At 32.2% G+C, this 16,948-nt stretch overlaps 1 protein-coding gene across 1 annotated transcript; it reads left to right on the forward strand.

The window, feature by feature from the left end:
• The first annotated feature begins 212 nt into the window (after positions 1-212).
• LOC145099590 (uncharacterized) lies at positions 213-1,392 on the forward strand. Its single transcript, XM_079037140.1, has 2 exons — positions 213-721; positions 984-1,392. Exons 1-2 carry the CDS (start codon positions 213-215, stop codon positions 1,390-1,392), a joined length of 918 nt encoding a protein of 305 aa, XP_078893266.1.
• Positions 1,393-16,948: the final 15,556 nt, after the last annotated feature.

Genomic DNA, 16,948 nt, shown 5'->3' on the forward strand with positions numbered 1-16,948 from the left:
TGTTTTCTGTAATCTAATTCTTGTATATTACATATATAGTTGAATTTCGTTTGTGTTATTTCTATTGGTTTTGTTGATTGTATACTTATGTCCTAACAATCTAAGACAAAAAAAACAAAGAGTAAAGAATGGATCAAAATTCCATCATCAGAACACATGTGGAAAAGCCTGAAAAATTCAAAGGCTTAGATTTCCGGAGATGGCAATAGAAGATGTTATTCTATCTAACAACTCTTCGTATTTCCAATGTTCTCGCTGATGATTCTCCCTCTCCTCTTACTGGTGTAACCACTACAAAAGGAACAACACCACCCACTGCAACCCAACTGGCAGAACATCAAAGGGCTGTGGAAACTTGGAACACAAATGAATATAATTGTAGAAATTATATTCTAAATGACCTAGATGATTCCCTCTATGATATCTACTCTACCATCACTACTGCAAGAGAGATATGGGAATCACTAGAAAAGAAATATAAAACAGAAGTGGCATGTTCCAAGAAATTCGTGATTGGAAAGTTCATGAATTTCAAGATGGTGGATACCAAATCAGTCCTCAAACAAGTGGAGGAAATTCAAGTCATTGCACATGATCTTGAAGTTGAAGGTATGGGTATAAACTCTAACTTTCTTGTTGGTTCAATCATTGAAGAACTTCCTCCTTCTTGGAAGAATTTCAAACTATATCTTAAACACTTAACTGATGACATGAGTTTTGAGTAACTTGTGTTAAGAATTCATGTGGAAGAAGATAACAGATTAAAACAAGAAGGCAAATGTAAATTCCTTGGAACCCAATGTAAACTTTGTAGGAGAAGCAAGTTCTTCAAGGACAAAGCATAACAACAAGAAAGGAAAACAAGGCTCCAAAAACTCTTCCAAAGATGGCAAAAATCATGGCCCTAACAAGAAGAATTTCAAAAATAATTCTAGTCCATGCTATGTTTGTGGCAAAACTTGACATAAGGCCAAAGAATGCAGATTCAGGAGGGGTCAAGGAGGAAACAATGGAAGGAATAATGGAGGGAACAATGGAAACAATGGTGGCAATTCTGGTGGAGGAAATTCTGGTCAAGCCAACATGGTTGAATCACCAAATCAATTTGTTGCTATGATTCAAACCAACATGTTTAGCAATTGTGTGGACTGGTGGATTGATACTGGAGCCACAAGGCACATTTGCAACTCCCGAACCATGTTTTCCACATACCATAAAGTCTTGGATTCTGAACCAATGTTTATGGGGAATGGCTCTACTGCAAAAGTTGAAGGAAATGGAAAAGTGAAGCTACAACTGACTTCGGAAAAAGAACTTGTTTTAAGTGATGTCTTGCATGTTCCTGAAATTACTAAGAATCTGATTACTAGTCCTATTCTTAGTAACAAGTGATTCAAACTTTTATTTGAGTCTGATAAGTTTGTTCTCACCAAAGGTGGGATGTATGTTGGAAAGGGATACCTTAGTGACGATCTCTTCAAAATCAATGTCTTACCTTTGTACTATGGTGTTGAAACACCAAACAATGATGTAACCAATGTTAATGCTAATGCAATAATGGGCACTACTAGCCCCTCTTCTATGTATATGCATGATCCTTCAATTTTGTGGCATTCTCGATTGGGACATGTTAATTTTCGCTCTATTCAAAGAATGGCAAAACTTGGCATGTTACCAAAATGTTCATTAGACAAAAACATAAAATGTAAGGCTTGTGTAGAATCAAGATTTTCACAACATCCTCATAAATCAGTTGAAAAATCTAATGAAATACTTGGCTTAATCCACTCTGATTTATGTGACTTTAGAGCAACACCTACAAGAGGAGGAAAAAATTATTATATTTCTTTTATTGATGATTGCAGAAAGTATTGTTATATTTATTTGTTAAATACCAAGGATGAAGCCTTGACTTCTTTTAAGAACTACAAGGCTGAAGTTGAAAATCAACTTGACAAAAAGATCAAAACTCTAAGGTCTAATCGAGGAGGAGAATATGAATCCAAAGACTTTTCTGAATTTTGTTCTTTAGATGGTATTATACATCAAACAACTGCTCCATATACTCCACAACAAAATGGAGTTGCTGAAAGGAAGAATAGAACATTGAAAAACATGATAAACTCAATGTTAATAACTTCTGGAGCACCCCATAATTTGTGGGGAGAAGCATGTCTTGCAGCAAACTCAATACTTAATAGAATTCCTCATAAAAAGAGTGACAAATCACCCTATCATATGAGGAAAGGGAGACTAACCTCTTACAAAAGGATGAAAGTGTGGGGTTGCCTGGCTAAGGTACAAGTACCTCTTCCAAAGAGGACTAAACTTGGACCAAAAACCATAGATTGCATCTATCTTGGCCTTGCCATGAATAGTCCAGTCTATAGGTTTCTTGTGTATAAATCACATGTTGACGAGATCCATAACCAAACTATCATGGAATCAGTAGAGGCTGAATTCTTTGAAAATATTTTCACTTTTAAGGATAAAGGGAAAGAGGTTACCTGCTCTAGGAAAAGACATCTATATGATGGATTGAATGATACTATTCCAGACAAAAGTTTACAATCAAATGAAGAGAATTCTTCAAAGGTTCAAGAAGAGAACTTAGAACCTAGAAGAAGCAAACCGGGCAAAATAGCCAAAAATTTTGGACCTGATTACATGACCTATGTAGTGAATAAAGAACTACAAACTTATAAGGATGCTATGGATTCTTCTGAAGCTCCCTTTTGGAAAGAAGCAATCAAAAGTGAGATTGACTCGATTGTGCAGAATAACACTTAGAAATTTGTAGATTCGACACCTAGGCAAAAACCAATTGGGCACAAATTGATATTCAAGAAGAAGTTTAGACTTGATGGTACCATTGAGAAGTACAAAGCTCGTTAAGTAGCAAAAGGGTATCGTCAAAAGGAGGGTCATGACTTCTTTGACACCTATTCACCCGTTATAAGAATTACATCAATTCACACATTAGTAGCAATTGCAGCCATTCACAATTTGGAAATACACCAAATGTATGTGAAAACTGCAATCTTGTATGGTGAACTAGATGAAGATATATATATATATATATATATATATATATATATATATATATATATATATATATGAATCAACCTGAAGGGTTTGTGGTTAAAGGTCAAGAAAACAAAGTCTGTAAGTTAGTTAGATCACTTTATGGACTAAAACAGGCTCCAAAGCAATGGCATGAAAAGTTTGACAACACATTACTTTCTAATGAATTTAGAATTAATGAATGTGATAAATGTATTTATGTCAAACAATACAAGAATGCTTGTGTCATCATATGCTTGTATGTGGATGATATGATGATAATGGGTACTAATTTAAATGTGATCAACCAAACAAAAAAAATGCTACACTCCTTCTTTTCCATGGAGCACTTGGGAGTTGTAGATGTGATCCTTGGTGTAAGAGTTCAAAGAACACTAGATGGTTATACTCTTACTCAGTCCCGTCATATTGAGAGTGTACTCAAGAAATTTGGACACTATGATGACAAGCCGGTAGTCACCCCCTTTGATCCTTGAAGTCATATTAAGAAGAATAAAGGTGATAGTGTATCTCAGTTAGAATATACTCAAGTTCTTGGTAGCTTAATGTATATTATGAATTATACTAGACCGGACTTGGCTTATAGTGTAAGTAGATTGAGCCGCTACTCCCATAATCCTGGGAAAAGATCATTGGTATGAATTAGTGAGAGTGCTTAGATATTTAAAACATACAATGAATTATGGGTTGCACATGAGATATCCTCCTGTTCTTGAAGGGTATTGTGATGCAAATTGGATTTCCAATACTTCTGAGGCAAAATCCACAAGTGGATATGTGTTCACTCTTGGTGGAGCTGCTATCTCTTGGAAATCATCAAAGCAAACTATGAATACTCGTTCTACAATGGAAGCAGAATTTGTCGCCTTAGATAAAGATGTTGAAGAAGCAGAATAGCTTAAAAGCTTCCTAGAAGGTATTCCTCTATGGCCTCAACGTGTTACTGCCATTAGCATACATTGTGATAGTATGACTGCTCTTACTAGAGCACAAAGTCAGATATACAATGGCAAGTCGAGACATATTAGGCGTAGGCATATTACAATAAGAGACTTGATAAAGAATGGAATCATTTCCATTAGCTACATAAAGTCAAAGGAAAATATAGTTGATCCCTTGACAACAGGCCTTAGTAGAGAGAAAGTTCTCTTCACATAGAGGGGAATGGGCTTAAAGCCAACACAATGAGTCACCACCTGGCAGAAATCTAACCTAGCAACATTGGAGATCCCATGGTCTAGGTTCAATAGGACAACTAGTTGGGGAAGACTCAAAGAATCACCAACACAAAGGTATGCTCACGCGTATGATATTTATTTATGTTTTTTCGTTGATGATATAAGGATGAATTCTTTATTCTTAATAATGCTAATAGCTTTACAGTGGAATAGTACGGATTGTTCCAGATTAGGATTACCTATGTAAGATGGATGCGAGGTCGCATCTTTGGGAGCTGATATGGCTAAGCTCTCTAAAAGTCTCATGAAGAAAGGATTGTTCACGACCGAAATAAACACAACGGTAAGAAACGATCTATGCTTAGATATGATATGTGTGATACTTGTTGTTTTTTATTATACTATAAAAAGTGGTTAGTTCAAGACTCTAGTTCACTACCCAAAAAGTAGATTTAAGTAGTACTCACTATGAAAGGTTCAAGTTTTACAACACCTATTCAGATGTCTGTCATATCTTACTTCCCTTATTTGAATATCAAAGTTCACTTATTTTCTATTTAAATGTGGAGTATTCTAAGAGTTTGAATAGAAAATGTGGTGTATTGTTGGAGCGTTGCTCTACAAAATTACAATGTGGGACTTATCCCACATTGGTGGAAGAGAAAACTTTATCCCACTTTATAAGGATTGTCCCACTCATATATTCAACTGGATCAAGTAATGGGTTGAGCAAATTGGGTTTGGGTTGTGGTGTTGGACTAGTCGAATTGGGCTACTAATAGTCTTGGATTATTAAATATTAATGGTCAAAGATAGGGCCTTGGGCCTTGAGGCTCTTCTTAACTAAATAATATTTTTATATATATAATCCGAATTTAGTTAGTCATTAATTAATTTTTATTTATTAATTATTAAACAAATTCTGTTAGATAAAAGATTAACTGTAGTTAGTTTTTTAGCAGTTAATTTCGATTGGTGGTTTATAACCACCATTGCAAGCCTATAAATGGAGGATTTCTGACAGAATTTAAAAGGCTAATGAATCACAAACACTTTCTCTGAAAAATCGTTCTTGATGTCAAAAGGGATCATGGTGAATTTTGATAGATTCAAGATCTGTTCGTGAATATGTTGTTGTATTCTCAAGACAGACTCATTCCAAGGAAATTTCTGTCTTTGGACACTACAAAAGTAGGCCTCAATCTATACATATTCATGATATATTTTATGTGTAGTCAATATTCAGGTATGTTTTCTGTAATATAATTCTTGTATATTACATATATTTGAATTTCGTTTGTGTTATTTCTATTGGTTTTGTTGATTGTACACTTATGTCCTAACATATGTGACCATCAAACCTCAAAATATTCATGGTGTCAATACCTAAGCACCTACAATTGGAATTATTTTCCTAAGATATGAGTTTACCTTCTTTTTCATCAAGTGTTCCAAAAACAACCATGAATAATTGTCATATGACACGATGCTCCCATATCTACCGGCCAACAATATTTGATCAATCACTTTAACAATATTACTTAGAAAATTTTATCCGCCTTTAAAAATAGAAAGTGTTGAAGAAGATTATCCCTTTTTGTGTTTTTGTTTTTGTTTCGGGGCAATCCATTTTAAAGAGTTTAAATTGTTGGTAATAACTACACATGTCGATAAATTTGCAATTTCTTTTAGATCTTGATTTAGGTGACTTTGAATGTATTCAACACTCATCCTTACAAGCATTTTTGTCTTAACCCCTAACAATGTGTAAGATGTGGTTGTTGTCTATTTAAAAACTACACAAACCATTCATCCAGTCTTGTAGTATTTATGAAGTAAACCTTCTTGACATTTGATAAATTCATGATAAATCTATTATAAATTTAAGATTTAGATGGTGTTTTTTTTTTGATATTTGGAACAAACATCTCCAGCCTGAAAGAAGAAAAATGTTTGCATTGTAACGTGTGCAGACTACTAAACTAAAATTTAAATAAATTAATTTTTTAAGGTAAAAGATATTTTCAGTATTTTAATGACTTTATTATAGACAATTAATAAATCTAGATCAAATTTTATGTATTACTGTATAAAAAATGAAAATAAAATAGTAAGAATTAACGTGTATATATGATAAAAACCAAACTTTGGTCGTAATGTTATACATAACTACTATAATTATGAATCACATAAAATGGATGGAAATAAATTTCGATTTTAAAATGAAATGTTTTAAAGTTTTCATTTTACTTTTTTAATTAAATCAATTGAAAACTGATTATAAATATTTTTTTTCCAAGAAATAGATGATACTGTGTTAAATAATGTTTTATAAAATTTTGATACGAAAAATAAATGATAATATTTGGATTTTTTTCATATTCATAAAAACAGCTCCAACGACCATTATTGTGATTAAATTTTTATTTATAAATTTGTCACAACGTTCATATTTGTGCCATCGAACCTTTTTTTCTTGAAGGATTGTACTTTTTTCCAAATTGTTTATCACAGATACAGTTGGAATAAATCTAAGTTAAAGAAAACAAATATATATATATATATATATATATATATATATATATATATATATATATATATATATATATATACAGTGTTCTAAAAGGCGCGCCATGGCGTGAGACGTGGCTTTGCCGTTACGAAAAGCTTCATAACGTTGCTGTTAGGCGTAACGCGTGGCAAGGCGTGATATGGCGCGCCATGGCACGTTATGGCGTGTTATGGCGCATGTTTTTTCGTTTGAGACACAGTTTTTTTCTCTTCATTATGTCTTTTCAAATTGGAGATACAAGTATTGTGGTTTTTGTTAACTTTTTGTTATTAGTTATTGATCTAACACTTCTAATAAGTAGTTATATTTAATATAAATTTATATTTATGTGGTAATATAATTTTAAATTAATACAAAATCGCCGCCTTACATCACGCCTTGAAAAACGTCGTGGCTCGCCATGGCTCGTTAAGCTTGAGGCTTGGCCTTGCCGCCACGCCACACCTCACGCCATTTAGAACCTTGTATATATATATATATATATATATATATATATATATATATATATATATATGTGTGTGTGTGTGTGTATGTGTGTTTGTGTGTTTTTAGGCTAAAAGATGTTTGGAGAGGTTAGAAGACTCTGGTCCATATCTACGCCAACAAGAGGACGCACAAACCTTTTTAGGTCTATGGTCTTCAGAAAAACAAACAGTCTGCGAACACTAATGTTTGCATGTGGTCTGCGCGGTGCAAATAGAAGAGGACAAGAAGATTTACAAACAAAAAACAACCAACACATTGGAAAACATGTGTACTTTTCTAGAAGGAAGCACTAAAGTACCATACCTATTTGTTCTTCTACTATCTGAATATCTATAGACTCCATTTTCATGATCAGATTGTCAAACACTAAGATGCTGTTTGTTTTTTACGAGACAAAATGTTTACAGTCTAGCGACCACATATGTAGACCTCTGCTGTAGAAAAGGTGGACCAAACGTCTGCTATTTGAAAAATGAAGATTGTTTGTTTCTTTTTTTAACATCTGCGTGCTTCTAAAATAAAAACTAAAATCAAAATAAACTGATTTTTTTTAAACTTCAACGTGGTTTTTTTTTAATATTTTTATGACTTTATTATAAATAATTAACAAATATGGATCAAAATTTATTTATTATTGTATAAAAAGTGAAAATAAAAATGGTACGGATTAACTTATATATTTGATAAAAACCAACAATTTTGATTGCAAAGTTATATCTAAACATTATAATTAGGAATCAAATAATGTTTTAACAAATCTAGATAAACTTTGACTTTTTCAATTAAACCAATTTAAAAACATACCATAAATATTTTCTCAAGAAATTAACGATACTATATTAAATAATGTTTTATAAAATTTGACATAAAAAAATATAAGAATATATTATGATTTTTTTATATTTATATAAACAACTTCAACAACCATTATTGTAATAAATCTTTATTTATAAAATTTGTCAAATATATAATGTTTGTGTCGTTGAACCGATTTTTTAAGTATTGTAACTTTTTTTTTTTCAAATTGTTTATCATTAATAAAGTTGGAATAAATATAATTAAAAAAAGCTAAAAAAAAAATAAATAAGAAATATGTGGTTTTTTAGGCTAGAAGATGTACGAAAATGTTAGAAGACTCTTGACCATATTTGCGTAAAGAAAATGGCGCACATCTGCGCCAAGAAAAGGGCGCACAGACATTTTTAAGTCTCCGGTCTTTAAAAAAACAAACAGTCTGCAAAGGTTAATATTTGTGCGTGGTCCATGTGGTGCGGACAGAAGAGACCAAAATGTTCTGCAGACACAAAACAAACTACGTCTAAGAAGTGTTTTGATGGAACCTCTCATCTTGTATGTAACAACTTCTTTAAGAGGATTAGTCAGTTTGTCAAAGATTTCTCTAGGTATACTTCTTTAAGCTCGGCCAAAAGATACCTAGCAGCCTTTTCATACTGATATCAAAATTTGTTAATCACCTATGGCGAGTCGTAAAGTGGTTAGTGTCATTAATTCATTTCTTTTAACATAACAAATGAGATATTTGGCAAATGATTGTCTAAATCCTACAAGGAAATGAATTTCAATTTTCATTTCCAGTTAATGAAATCTCCATCCATGTTCCACTTCTCAAATGGGAGTAAAGAACCCAATGCCACATAAGAACGACATAACCAGATTAAATATTATGGTTGCCTAAGATGGATGAAATGCTTCCTATTTTCGACATCTTATTGATCACCAAAACAAAATTCAAAAATCTCTAATTAAAAATTTAATACAATGAAGTGGAAAAGTTAATTGGATTGAAAAACATCGGGAATGGGTTATCGACAAAAAATCAAAACAATCAGTCTAATATAAACATGAGAAGGGGAGATTTTTTTATTACAAAAGAGAATCATCAATTACAAACATTAAATCTAATAGAAACATATTTATGGTGCAAACACTAGACAAAATACAAAGCTCCCAAAATAAAGCTTTAAATTTCTCTATGTTTTTTACAAAATAATACCTCACACAAGCATTCTTTATATATCAAATATCAAAGATAAACCTAAAAAATCTTCTAAATATAAGATAATCTTACATTGAGATCGACAAAAATGATGTTATGAGTGCTCAAAGGTTCAACTAGACTGGTCTGGGAGTGGATTGATAAATATACACAAACTATCGAACAAGTCCATCCAAAGTGCAAAGACATTATGTTTTCTGTATAAAATTATAAGACCCTGATGGATCGACCAAAAGGGTCTTTCGTTTGAATGCGGTGCTCGTTAGTAACATGTGTCATTTTTTCCAATGAGAAGAATAAAAAATATAATTCTCAACATCATATTCATGAATATTATATTTCTAAGTAGATTAGGTGCTAAATATGTTATATATACTTTGGGGTTAGGCTAAAGATCATTTAGGAATGATATATTACATGTACAACATGAGAATACATATAAACCATTGGATTGGCAAAATCAAGAATCCATATTATATTCAAAGTGAGATTAATGCAAATATTAGCATATTAATATCAAACGATCAAGAATTAACGACATGTCAATAGACGGGGTGTGGGTTATAGATCCAACCGCTATCAAAGAAGAGGTAAACTCCTTGAAAATTGAAAAACAGATATTTAGACACTAATTCAGATAGATCCGGACTTCTTTCCAATCTTTTCAAGTTCTTATATGTGGTCAATAAAGAATTCTTGGAGGCACCTTTCACGTATGACGAAATCAAAGACGGAGTGCGTAGTTGTGGTAGTGAGAAGTTGCAGTAGTTAGAAGGCCATTGGACCTGACAGTTTCACGTTTAAGTTTCTCAAGGAATTCTGGGACGTAGTTTTTTTGGAATTCATGGCTTTCATTAAAGAAATCAAACATTAAATTATGTGGTGACTCTGGAACAATGGGCTTACATAGAGGGGCCTCATATTCTAGATGGGCCTGTAGTAATTAATGTGGCCAACTCCTACGTAAAGAAATCAAACATTAAAGTCATGATCTTCAAAGTTAATTTTGACAAAGTGTTCGATTGCCTAAAATGGTGTTTTCTAGATTTGATGATGGAACAAATGGTTTTTGGCAGCAAATGGAGACTCTAGATAGCAAGATGCCTCAAATCAGATCGTTCATTAATTTTAGTTAACGGGCTTTAACTTTAGAATTTGATATTTAAAGAGGAGTGATACAAGGAAATCCCCTCTCTCCTTTCCTATTCATAATCGCCATGGATGTTTTGAATATTGCTATGCAAGAAGCTTTCAGTTCTCATGTTTACCTCGACGTGAAACTACCAAGAAATGGGCCTTCTGCCTCCTATTTATTATATGTTGATGACGTAATGTTTTTTTTTTATGGTGAATGGTGAAGTATAAATGCCATCAACCTCTCCCGGTTAATGATATGCTTTTATTTCACATCGAATTGTGAGTCGATTAATCCAAAAGTAAAGTGTACGGTATATGAGTCACAAGTAAGTAACAAATCTATTTGGTAGCATCTCTTCTTAAACGGAATCATTCCCGTTTACATATTTAGGACTTCCAGTAGGAACAAATATGAATCTTATCAAATCGTTGAAACCGGTGATAGAAAAAGTGTAAGATAAGCTCAATAAATGGAAGGAGATAAACTTGTCTTTCGGGGGTAGAATTACTCTCCTTTTTTTGGAAACGGCAAATTGTATTAAAAAGAACCCACGAACTAGCAAATAACTAGCGAGAGTCCAAAAGTACAAAACAAGAATAACAAGAAAGTAATACAATTACATGATTTGAGATACAGAGGAATTAAACATAAAAGGAGAAGAAACTCATTCATTCCAGCTGCAAATTCCACCCTTGCCCCTGCACTTCAACCAAAAGAACACCAAAGACTTGACTGTCCCTGAACTCAATGTTGGATTTATGAATACCCTATTGAACACCCGGTCGTTCCGGTTTATCCATAAATTCCAAATTAGGCCATGACAAATGAAGATGAATATCTTCCGTTTCTTAGGACATCTGCCCCAATTTCTGTTTTAATCACCATCCCATTTTATTATTTGTCCATTTATAAAGCTTCACTATCGTGATTAACTCCCTTGAAAAGATTAGAAGGAGATTCATGTGGGCTTGAAATAAAGAGGGTGAAAAATATGTTGGATTTCATGAGAAAACGTGTTAGCACTAAAAACTAAGTGCGATCTCGGCATTAATGGTTAAGGACTCGTGTGTAAAGTTGTTAGAGAAATACACAAATTTGATGATCATGACTCCTCGAAGACGTCAATTTCAAAATAATCGAGCACATGGAAAGAAATATCCAAATTAGGAAATCGGATTTAGAAATACATGTCATTTTTGGCATGATAAGTGGGCAGACATAACATAATTAAAAAGTCTATTCTCTTACCTATATGCTCTAGAAAAATGCAAGGTTTATCAACAATATAGCAGTTTGGAGATCAGATTCGAATCGGATTCCTAGTTGGCCTATGGAGCTCCAGCAAATGCATTTGCTACTAAGTTTATTGTCCAAATTCGAAGTGAGAAACACAGAGGAGAACTGGACATGTGAATTCTCTATTGAATCGTTGGAGATCATAGTTTCCAAGTACTACAACAATGATGAGGCAACAAACTTCCCTTGGATAAGACGACTACCATTGAAAATTAATGCTTTTTTATTGGCGATTATGGCAGAATAGATAACCAACAGGGGAAAACATCATTTCAACAGTTTAGACGACATCAAGTCATTTTTTTTTTCTATGTCATACTCAATTGGCAACTCAAAGAAGGTGACAAATCTAACAATTTCGATTTTGATGGCCACATTTTGGAATATTTAATGAGCAAGAAACAAGGCAATATTTAACAAAATGAAAGCATATCCAAATAAAGTAGTGGCGCAAACATTGGCGATGACATTCTCGTGGGTGAAATTTAGAGCAAAACTCCTTTCAGCTTTAATTTTGTTTCTTTGTTTTTGTACATGTTCCGGTTTGTTTTGGGCCAATTTATGGCTAGTCGCTTTTAATTTTTAATTTAAATTGAGAAATTAAATATCGTCTTATAATTTGTTCCTACTTATCCTCCTATCATATCAAATGTTGACATGTGTCACATTTAATTAGACATTTAATGAAATTAATAATTATTTAATCCACTTGTCAACATTTGATATGATAGGAGGATAAATAGGAACAAATTGTAGGAGGATATTTAATTTCTCATTTAAATTTGCCTTCTTGCCATTCAAAAAGAGCAATACTAAATCCCAATGAAATTCAATGCATGAAAGGGTAAATATGTCCATATCCTTACACATCAATACATTATAATATATTTTAGGGGTAGTAGTAAGGAAGAATTTCATATATACCCTTATTAAACGATTAAATATCATATTTGTCCGACCTAAAATTTAAATATCATATCTGCCCTTATTAATGTTTTAAAATATCAAATTTTCCCAAAGTTATTATTTTAATAGTTTTTATTATTTAATAATCTTTAAATATCATATCTGCCCTTAGTAACCCCTGAACTTGAAACTAATATCATATCTGCCCTTAGTAACCCCTGAACTTGAAACTATTGGTTGCCTCACTTTGGTCTCTCCGCCACTGCTAAAAAAATGCATGCACCATTGGCAACAAACTCATTAGTCTAAAATGAAAAGTCAAAATGCACAGTGAAGTCTAATGATTTCGAATTCTTAACGTGTTCAACATATATAAATTCCAATTATTGTAAACCAACAGAGCTCGAACCATAGAATCAAGCACGTTTTGAATGCATGCTCCATGTAGCAATGTATGTTACTCTAGCTACCAATATTAGCAATACTATGATATTAAGCTTGTGATTGGGAGTCGTGGCCTAAACGAAGGGCATATATTGAAAGGGAATTATGAAATTAATACATGGGTTTCAACAATTCGAGATTCTTGTCGCATAAGTGTTGATTCGGTTGCAAAAAAGAATGAGATATGTGAACAAGTAATATTAAAATTATGGAATATATGGTCATAAAGCTAATGAGTGTGAACAAAATATTATGGCTAAATTGAATGTTATTTATTCCATGAAAAGGTAATATTAGTACTCGATTCATATAGAATAAAAAGGAGACCTTTTCATCCAATGCAAACAAAAAGGAGGAGCATAATAAAATTAAGGGGAGGGCATATCAGATAATTTTAAAGGATGTTTTGGAGGAAAATTTCGCCATGACGGTATATTACCTACAACTTTCATTAATATTTATGATGATTGATTAATTCTTTAATACGTGAATGATATGATAATTTCATTCCCACTTTAGGCTAGAAATAGAATTGCCTTATAACTAGTAATTAATGAATGAAATGGTTTGAGCCGAAAACATATGATTATTGTGAAGTTCATTCTATTCCTAGCGAATCCACGGACATAATTCTCTTAAGGGAGATGTAATTTTTATAACCAAAAATTGTGTATAGATAACTAGATTTTCAAGTTGTAGCAAAAACGTGTAATGGAAAAGCCATAATAGCACTATCTATAAATTAAGTGTATTTTAGTAATCTATACTAAATATATGAAAATTCAGTTATTATGGTATTTTATAAGTTATCATGATGTTATATAAGTCTAAGATATGTAATAAATGCATAAGTGAAGATGGAAATGAAAGAAATATAATATTGAGTTTTATATAAAATGTTATTAAGTAGCATATTTGAAACTTTATAACTCAAGAAGAATCCCTACAAATGAAAGTTATAGTATATACGAAAAAAATATACAAGAAGAGATTCAAGTTAATTACAATTAAAATAAAGTAGTTATTCTTATATAAAAATAGCCTTTTTTTAGACTAAAGTGGTAAAAATGGGTGAGTATCCATGTTTAGAGACTAATAACTCAAAATTAGGACATATTTAGCTAAAAACTAGTGAAAAGATGTTGTAGAAATTGAAAGCAGATTTACATGGATATAAGATTCATTAAATTTGGAATTAAGTTGAGTGAGTTATGTATGTTTAAAGTTAGAAAAAAATTTAGCAAAATTGATTAAGGCATTGAAATGGATCAAAAGTGGGTTGTAAGATATTTAAAACACACAGAAAATGCGTGGGCCAGACTACCTCTCACTCTCCAGGCGCGTCAGGGCATGTGGCTATGAGTTAGCCACTAAGATTTTGGCACAATCTAGCTTACTCCATTTCTCTAGTTTGACAGGTGGAACACAATAAATCAACTTCGTTTCACTCCTTAAATACATCAATTACAAGTCAGTTAATTTCATCATCATCTAAGAATACTCTCTAGAGATATGTATGCATATGTGTTCTTGGTGTTTAGAGTACATGAAGATGATTTCAAGAAAGAATTAGAAGATGGATGAAGGGGTTTTCATTATCAAACACTTAAAGCCAATGTAAGATGAAATTGTATTCCATTTGTGTGGTCTTAATTCATGTATTGTTGATGATAGCAAGAACCCCAATTTATAGGGTTTACTTACATTATGAAATTGTTCATATATAATCACTCCTTGTTCTTATATTACTTTACCATTAACCGAGATTAATACATATTTGAAGAACTACCATGAGATTAGAATTGCTACAAGTTTTTAAATCTATAACATGAAAAGTACCAGTTATGTAATATTGTATTATAGGGACCTTAAAACTTGTTTATGATGCAATTAGCTTGTCATGATTAGTTTCCATCGTAAGACCTACCATTTCTTCTTTCTACATTACGAACTTCCCTGATTATAATATTCAGAATGACTTAAGACGTGCATGTGAACTGATAGCTTGATTATTTGTATATATTTTAGCAATCGTTTTCTTTTACTTTTAGCATTTTTAATATTCTTTTTGCATTAAATCGTTAGATTTATTGTTTTGAATATTTTTACTCGTTTAAGCAATTTTTGTGTAGATTTGTACAAGCGAGATGGTATTTTGGAGCATTGTTAAAGCCACATTGAATGCCTTGCAACCACGATTGAGATCTCGTAGCAAAATCCGGGAGCGAAAAGAAAAACAAAGCGATATAAATTAATTTTTCGGATTTTGACAGCTTTGCATGACTTTCTTCAAGCGATCAAACGGAGGGGCAAACGATGTCCGATTGAGCTGAAATTTTACGTGCATCTTACCAACTCGTTGATCTTCAATCTCACAAAAAATGAGCTGATTCGGACATGTTTTGGTTGGGTTTTTGGTCTGATGAGCAACAATGCAGATTGCTGCCAAATTTAGTTTTGGCAGCCCAATACATGAAGTCCAATATGCAGCTCACGTTAGTATTTTATGGCAACCCAATACAGCAATTGTACAAGCCCATTTCTGACCCATTTCTGATTAATTCAGCAGCCCAGAAAAAAGAATTGCAGCCCATTTTGAGGATAGCCCACTTTGAACTTGTGCTGGGAATTTGAACGCAAACTTCAAAAGAAATGTAGGGCCTCACATTTTTCAATCATCCGCCGGCAGTGGGGAGATACGACGCAAGAGGGAGAGTCATTCTCTCTTTTGTGTTATTTTCTTATTTTTCTTTCTATATTTTTGGAACATTGGTATTATGATTTCACAATCATAATTTGTTAATGAGTTATTATCTTTTTAATTAGATTAGGTTAGGTTGATTTTTGTATTAATATTTGGATTATGAATGGAGTTTTTGGAGCAACAAGAAGTGACGATTTCAAGAAGCTTTGTCATCTTCATTTCTTAATCGGTATTGATATAATTTCTATCATTTTTATTGATATTATTATTTTGTCTAGTTAGTTTTTATTTTCGATATTGGGTGAATCTATGGAGCAATTAATTGATTAGGAATAGTTTTGTGTGGTTTTGATGGTATTCTATGAAAATATTTTCTGGTAAAACATCTATTTATGTTCATATGTCTTTAATCATGAGTTTAGATATGTGAATGTTTAATTAGTTGGTTAATTTCTTGATTGCGTAATAAATCTTCAAATTAACAAGCAACAAATGGTTCTTGTGATTGTTTTTCTTTCACATAATCATGAAAATATTTTCTCCAACATGGTAGTGAAAGCATTTTGACTCCTCTTGGATTTCGTGACTTTTTAGTTCTTAATGCTAGTTAATTTTTATTTATTACATGCTTCATGGAAATTATGACTTTAACTAAGAAAATGTGTTATGAGCTTCTCTAACCATTGTATTAACTAAGAAAAGTCTAGGGATCTCAAACTTCTTAGATTGCTATAGCCAAATTAGTATCCATTAAACCCATTGCACCACAAAATTATGATAATTAGTCAAATAGTTGAACTTGCGATTTATCCCGATATTGGAACGTTTTATTTTATAGATTTTGTATTTTTCCATTTTTGTTATTTTTGTAAATTAGTTTTTATCGCATTTAACATTTTGAAAACCCCCCATATCATTGTATATTTTTATTTCGTAGAACTGAATGCATAGATTTGATTCGAACCAATCCTTGTGGATTCGATCCCTATTACCGCTACTACAATTCATTTTTGTATGTCGTCGTGTATAGTTTTTTTTTTTGTTTATTTGGTGGTCTTGACACCCACCATGAACGTATTGGAAAAGTTTATGACATTTTTATTTCCAAGAAATTGTCTCGGTT

The sequence above is a fragment of the Lactuca serriola genome, chromosome 4 (genome assembly GCF_051521515.1).
Source record: "Lactuca serriola cultivar US96UC23 chromosome 4, Lser_US96UC23_V15, whole genome shotgun sequence".
NCBI lineage: Eukaryota > Viridiplantae > Streptophyta > Magnoliopsida > Asterales > Asteraceae > Lactuca > Lactuca serriola.